Source organism: Callionymus lyra, chromosome 13 (assembly GCF_982586985.1).
Source record: "Callionymus lyra chromosome 13, fCalLyr1.hap1.1, whole genome shotgun sequence".
NCBI classification, from domain to species: domain Eukaryota; kingdom Metazoa; phylum Chordata; class Actinopteri; order Syngnathiformes; family Callionymidae; genus Callionymus; species Callionymus lyra.
In genome coordinates, this window is record NC_141830.1 from 11,691,948 (window position 1) to 11,698,966 (window position 7,019).

A 7,019-nucleotide genomic window follows, 5' to 3' on the forward strand; every position below is an offset into this window, starting at 1 on the left:
AAGACAAAAGTAACAATGAAGAACATTTTCTCTTCTCCGGTTCCCACTTCCTGAAAGCGAAAACGGAACCAGAGACGTCGTCTTTCAAATCTCCTTTTTTGTTGGTGTGACCTCTCGTATTTCCTGAATACACTCTATATGGATCTTATTTCACGTTTTCTGTAAATAGCTTCTGAACATCTCCAGCTATATAAGCAGCAACGTAGCGTGAATACAGACACTCGTTTCCCGACATCCCATAGTAGGTAAGTCACTTTCAAAGCTTTCACGTACACCCTTTTTAATCACACTTTAAAGCGCTATTAGAAATTCTTTAGCATAATTTGAATTAGTCTTTTTATCGTGGCTCTAATTAAGAATACTTAGTCGATGTTTCAGCGTCATCAGTTTGTTGGACCTGCTCTCTGGTGATCTGAAAATCCCCCTCTTTCTTTCATTGAGGGTCTCGTATCACGGTGATAGAACGCCACGTCACATGACTGTAAATGTGCTCGGTGTCTAATGATTAAAAATACCGACCCATCGTGTCATTATACGCAATCCTCATTAGCATAAAACTCATTATAGATATGCTATCCTTCACACTCTTATTTGTTTAGTATAAATATAATGTTCACTTTCTCCTCCACGTGTCCGACTCCAGACTCAAACGCTTAAGGTCCGGACATCTAAAAACATATAGTTTATGATTGTATTTTTATCCCCATAATACCTGTAATAAATCACGCCCTATCAGATTTCATAGTCGCTCCCTCCAGCTTTTGTATTACTGTTGTACGTCGTGTGTTCTTCCACGGACTATTAACTAGAAATGCTCCATCATGGTTATGCTTAAGGTGTTATTATCTAGCCTCTGCTGTTGATACGGGTCGCAGGGGCAGCAGCCCAAGTGAAGAGACCCAGCTTTCTCAATCTCTAACTGAATCGGCGTTGAGGAAACATCCAAAGAAAATTAGGAAAGGGCATCTATTGGTTCTACTTTGAGTGTCTCCGAGATGAAGGGGCTTCTTTTTGCGTTTTCCTCTTTTATTATTTGCCATAATGTGATTTACTCCGAGCTATTTAATTATATATTACCAATATGTTTCAACCGTTAATTCATTAATCCTTTCTATCTTTATTTTGTGTTAGCATTTGTTAGCTAGCAGTACAACTCGATCTATCCGTGCTAGCATTCCTGCTTGCATACTAACTCTCAATTCTAGTACTTTAATACTGCTTTTAGATATGCTATCACTCTAGTTATGTTTTTTCTGTCAGTATTCTTAAAGGAATAGTTGAAATGTCCTTCTTTTTGCAAATTATAGACAAAAAGATAGGTTCATGCTAATGTAGCGACCGGTGCTTAGTTGTCTACGTCTTCCAAAAAGACACATAATACATCCAAATACCTTTATCCTGCTCGTCTGTAACGTCCATCTTGCATTGAAGCCTCGACATAAGGAATGGTTCTGAAAGAAATTAAACAAGTCTTTCATTTGAGATTGTTTTTAGCGGAATCTTCCTCCCAAGAGGAACAGATTACTCAAAAAATTATCCCAACCCTTAGTCGACGTGAGAAGAAAATGAGTGAAAGTTTGAAATTTGGGTGAACTATCACTTTGAGCATTAGCTCAGTTTGCGGTCAAGCTTCATAGCTTCTTAATAACGACATTTATTATTTTCTCTCCTGGACATAACATTGTCCTTTGCTAACCTTGAAGCCAAGATGACTCTTCAACAGAGTCACATAAAAACGTGAATGAATTACACAGTGATGTAAAAATCTACAATTCTTGTTTCAGGTGAAATCAACGATGAAGCTGGTAATGTATTCAACATTTTCTCTGCATTTTCCTTCACTCTTATTTAACGGTCTCATGACAGCTGGGTGTTGTCGTCGCCGCGGTGCTGATTTGTGGTAAGTTCGCTAAAGTGAATAAAGTAGCCGCAGAACTTTTTGGCAGCTCTTTTCTAACTCCTCATTATCCCGACCGTGACAGAGAGCAGCCAGGGGCCCACGTCCAGCGCTGGTACGATCCCTCGTCGTTTCCGTTCAAAGCTTCTCTTGATGGTAATGGATGTTCTTGTTTTCACAGCTAAAGGTTTCTTCCCATTTCTACCAGCAACCTCAGGTACGACGTTTCACCCGATTCTTGTTGTTGGATGAACATTAAGTTTGGTTTCTACTCCCTCCAGGGTGGCCCTGCTACTATCCCGTCGACACAAGTAAGACTTTTCCGACACTCGCTGTCGTCCTAAGCGACGATGTTTTCATTTCCGATAACCTCCCAGAATGCTGGACCGACTGGTTTGACCGAGATGACCCCAGTGGAAGTGGTGACTGGGAGCGACTCATGAATCTTCGCTACGAAAACCCGGGAAAGATCTGCATGAATCCCGTCGACATTCAAGTCCAAACTGTGTCCGGACAAACCGTGACCATTGCCGGAGACCTCCTCACTCAGTAAGCATCGTCGGACACAAAAGTCATTCTTGGCTTTCCATTTTATTTTATTTTAATTTATATTTTAAGGACATTTTAACATGTTTTTATATCTTAAAAAATATCAAATATTTATTATGTTAAGGCACCTTTGCTACTCATCTTAAGAGGGATATCTCAATACATTTTTAAATACTTAACTGAAGTTAATTTTACCAAAATACTGTAGACAAAGAAATTCACCCTTTTTCCTTTTCATATAGATATGCCACGCTATCACATGACCATTAAAATAATTAAATTAAGCTTGCTCGGAAAAAACAACAATTTAATTACTCTTAATAATCATAGTCTATGTTTAAAGTTTTGAATGTGTGATTGATTTTATTTAAAACGTATATACAGTAACTAACTAACTATCACATTATCATATTTTAATTTACCTTGAAATATAAATTAAATAAAAGAAAAAGTTTATTGTTTATTTTATTACATGAAAATACTGAAAAAAAGCCTTGTTAAATGTTCATTTTACCTTAAATTTGTCATTTAAGGTAAAATAATAATAATAATATAATTATTGTTATTAGCATTTTACATTCTAAAATGTGTGTGTTTTTTTTTTATGGAGACATAATATTCAAAGGTACATTTACTTTATACTTCTTTTTCTATTTCTACGACTATTGGTCGAGTCCAAGTCTAGGTTTCATCTGCCAAAACAACAACCAGCCCGACAACATGTGCGAAGACTATCGTGTCCGTTTCAGCTGCCACCCCCCCTTCTGTGGCGGAGGAGGTACTGCAACTTTGTCTCGGTCATAATTTCCATTCGCCACCAATAACATGTTCATTCGTTCCAGTCTGCTGGACCAAGTGGTACGACCGCGACAACCCAGGCGGCGTGGGCGACTACGAGACTCTGACCCACTTGAGAACCGAAAACCCGGGTCAGATCTGTCAGACCCCGCTGTACATCGAGGCCGTCACGGTGGACACCTTGACTCCTGCCGGGAGCACGGGTCAGGTCTTCAACAAGTACGTGGATGAAACGTTATTGATGTGCATCTGAAAAAGAAAAATGACAACAGAAACATAAAGGAAGGGTAGATGTTCTTCAAAACGTAGTGGGTACATACGACTAAAATATACGTTTTTTCGCTAGTTAATTTTCTAGAATCAGGGATTTTAAACAATAGAGATGTAACACTGGTGTTGACACTAACCTGATTTTATTGTCCTCTGCAACTTCCTCTGCAGCTTCAATCCCACTGTGGGATTCTCCTGCGTCAACGCGGAGCAGAAGGGAAGCTGTCGTGACTACAAAGTCCGTTTCGCGTGCCCCTGCGATGATTAATGTGCCACACTGACACTGATTGAGAGCGTTTCTTCTCCATTTAATTAGCTCTTTCTTCTGCTTCTTTCTTCTAGAGCCCCAGAATTACAAAAAAAAAAAAAAACTCTGTTTTTCTCCCATCATGGTGTCTTTACGTTTCTACTGCTTTAAAACCAATTACTAGAGGCGGCAATTAAAGCGTTTCAGACGGAGACCCTATGAACACGCCTTTGTCTCGTGAGCTAACAGAGATAAACGTTTTGATGGATCATCATAGGATTTATTACCGTACGTCATGAGATACGCCATCGAATATTGTTTACGATGCTTTGTCGTCTTGACGCGAACGACAACGACGGGTTTGTCCAGTGGTCATTAAAAAAATAAAAACGTTGAAATCTACATTTGTCCATTTGTCATTTGTCGATGACGTATGTTGTCTTTGTACCGAGTTCAACCAATCAGCTTTCTTGGATTATATTCACCGGACTGTCAGTCAGACGCCTGATTGGTTAAACTTTTTACTCTTGTTTGGCTGAAATAAAAATAAAACAACCTTTGCTGGATGAATTTAAGAAACTAGATCATTGACTATCAAACATTAAGTGTGTCTTAAATAGATGTTGGACTCTATTGTACTATACAAAACCCTCTTTTCATTGAAATATTTACATTAGATAGAATGATCTTAAGCCCCGCCCTCTGAAAACACTTTCTGTAGATGAAATCTTGTTTACCATAACCACACCCACTCTGCTGTGATTGTTCAAGCATCGAGGATACCACCCGTCATCAATCCAGGAATTCTCCACCTTCAAGGGACTCGTTGTATAAACAAAGCAGGGTGTGATTACAGCTGGCCAAAGGAGTAGTGAAGCCATTGTTGCGTCATAATGGACTCCGCTCTCGTAACCTTTTGTTCACCTCAGAAATTTCACAAAATTGAAGTTTGATGAATATAATTATTTGTGTTAAGTTGCTTAAAAAGTCGTAGTTCACCCAAAATTCTAATTTTGCTCATGCTTTCTCTGAGGATTCAATCCAAGATGGAGTATGTAAGTACCATGGAGGTATTTGAATGTTTTTGGACGAAGATGAAGAAAACTGAGCTCCAGTCGTTACATTAAAATGAACAAACATATTTGTCTATAATGCTAAAAAGGAACAAATTACTCTGAAAATAATCCCAACCTTCACTCGACATGAGGGCCAGTAGAAAATAAGTAAAGTCTTAGAGTAAATAATCAAACATCCTATGTTAAAAAAAAAAAAAACTCACACCAGTTGGACTATATTTTCTACTAAATTGCTACTTTTTCCAAATCTGGTCTCCTCTCTCGCCTCTCCGTCAGTCACACCCGCAGGTTTAGTATCCTCAAAGTTCTTCTGTGGTTTCTCCAACCTTAGTTGCTCCCTGACCATGTTTCCCGAGAGCCCCCCGCTGTGATCCTGCTTTCTACACCAGAACCCGCTAACTTCGATATTCTCCACAATCGAAGAGAATTCTGTGCTTCTGTGATGGCTGCTCAGGAGGAGCTGTGCCGCAGAATACCAAGTGAGGGGAGAAAATCCATCCAGTGCTGTGGGAAGGAAATAGTGTTGGAGCCTTTAAGGTAGAGAGATTACCCTCTTTATCAGGTGCTTTTGAGCATTGCGCCATCAGATGGGGATAATTACGAAATATGGGATTGACTTTGTTATCGCGTGTCAAGACAGGTGCGTTTTATCGCGTCTCCTATTATCACGAGTTGGCCGAGAACTTAAGTGATGTTATCTGTGGCCTTGTTTACAAAATGTTAGTTATTTGCGTTTGTTAACTGGAGCTGAGACAGGTTCGCTTTCGTGCTACATTTTAACGTCGCCCTCCATTGTCCATTTTTGTTTCATTGAATAGTTGATGCACCATATCTGAAACAATATTACCGTCATCTTTCTCTGTCAGATTTCAGGTATTAAGTAAGTAAGTAAGTAAGTAAGTAATATTTATTTATATAGCGCTTTTCGAGACCAGGGTCACAAAGCGCTTAAACAATCAAAACAATACTCAAAAAAGTACATACTTTAAAGATCAAGATAATACTGAGAACAACACAGGAGTTCGAGAAATTCAAGGAAAAGAAACAAATAGAAACGTCTTAAGATTAAGGGAGATATTAGTGTCATCGGAAAAAGAAGAAGCAATTTTTAATATTTACCTTAAGACTTATATTCATTCCAGCATCATTAACCTGTCACCATGACGATGCCATAATAATAATAATAATAATAATCATCAATTTTATTTGTATTGCACTTTACATTTGGTCAACAAATCTCTATGTGCTGCAGTTTAAAAGCAGGATTAAAACAAGGTAAAGACATTTAAAACCATAAACAAAACATTACAATGTTAAAATTTACAATATTGTGTATGTGTAACAATGTGTATGTTTTTTTTTTTTTTTAAAAGGTATGTTTTAAGTCCTTCTTTAAAAGCCGTCTGTGGAGCCCTGACTAAGATGGTTAAAATATGATTTTCTTCTTATTTTTTAATAATATTCTACATTCAAGTATTATGATATTTGGTGAGATAATTGATTGAAACTTATCGAATAATTATTGATTCATAGCATCATAAACGTGTCAACTTTTGACATTGACATACACTGGTCATTGGTAAAGGGATCTTTTAATAATGAATTCCTCCAAAATTGTACGTGAAAATGTGAGGTTCTTCTCGGTTCTAGTAGTCCGGCTCATCTGGAAAAGATCTATGGCAGTCACTGACGGTAACTCATGACAGGTTTTGATTTATCGCATCTGAAACTTGCCATTTTAAATGGTTTTCAACCTATTTACTGGATGAAAACCGGACCTGAATTTACTTTAAACAATCAATACATATCGTACAAAATAGGGAACGATAATAAAAAAAGTATATGACCAAGATATTACATGATAATAAAGCAGAAGGAGCGTTTGATTGGATAAACCCAAACTACCAATAGCTTGAACGTAGTTCGATGTTGGCGCTGTTGTGTTAGCATGCTAATTTACGATGCCCGGTTGTCTCTGTGTTTGTGTAGTCGTGTGTTGTTATTATAAAGATAGTTAAGAGACGACAAGACCATACTTGTTCCTGATTGGTCTATAAAGTGTGTTGGCCTCCGTCAATTTGACACAATTGAAGCTCTGTCTTTAGGTATGTTTGCACTATAGCTAAGTTAGCGTTCAAGCGTCATAGCCACAAAATAATTACACAACAAGCTGTATGTGAAT

At 37.9% G+C, this 7,019-nt stretch overlaps 1 protein-coding gene across 1 annotated transcript; it reads left to right on the top strand.

The window, feature by feature from the left end:
- Positions 1-204: 204 nt before the first annotated feature.
- Positions 205-4,065, top strand: LOC148067375 (uncharacterized). Its single transcript, XM_087805967.1, has 10 exons — positions 205-245; positions 1,785-1,805; positions 1,867-1,900; positions 1,983-2,012; positions 2,079-2,114; positions 2,179-2,208; positions 2,275-2,446; positions 3,121-3,224; positions 3,289-3,463; positions 3,686-4,065. The coding sequence occupies exons 2-10, from the start codon at positions 1,797-1,799 to the stop codon at positions 3,780-3,782; spliced, it is 687 nt and encodes a 228-aa protein (XP_087662093.1). The 5' UTR covers positions 205-245; positions 1,785-1,796; the 3' UTR covers positions 3,783-4,065.
- Positions 4,066-7,019: the final 2,954 nt, after the last annotated feature.

What these genes read in the sequence shown, in the direction of transcription:
- LOC148067375 (XM_087805967.1), top strand. An exon ending in ATTTCTACCAGCAACCTCAG is followed by an intron (nt 2,115 to 2,178) that starts GTACGACGTTTC and finishes TACTCCCTCCAG; the next exon opens with GGTGGCCCTGCTACTATCCC. An exon ending in CCCCTTCTGTGGCGGAGGAG is followed by an intron (nt 3,225 to 3,288) that starts GTACTGCAACTT and finishes CATTCGTTCCAG; the next exon opens with TCTGCTGGACCAAGTGGTAC.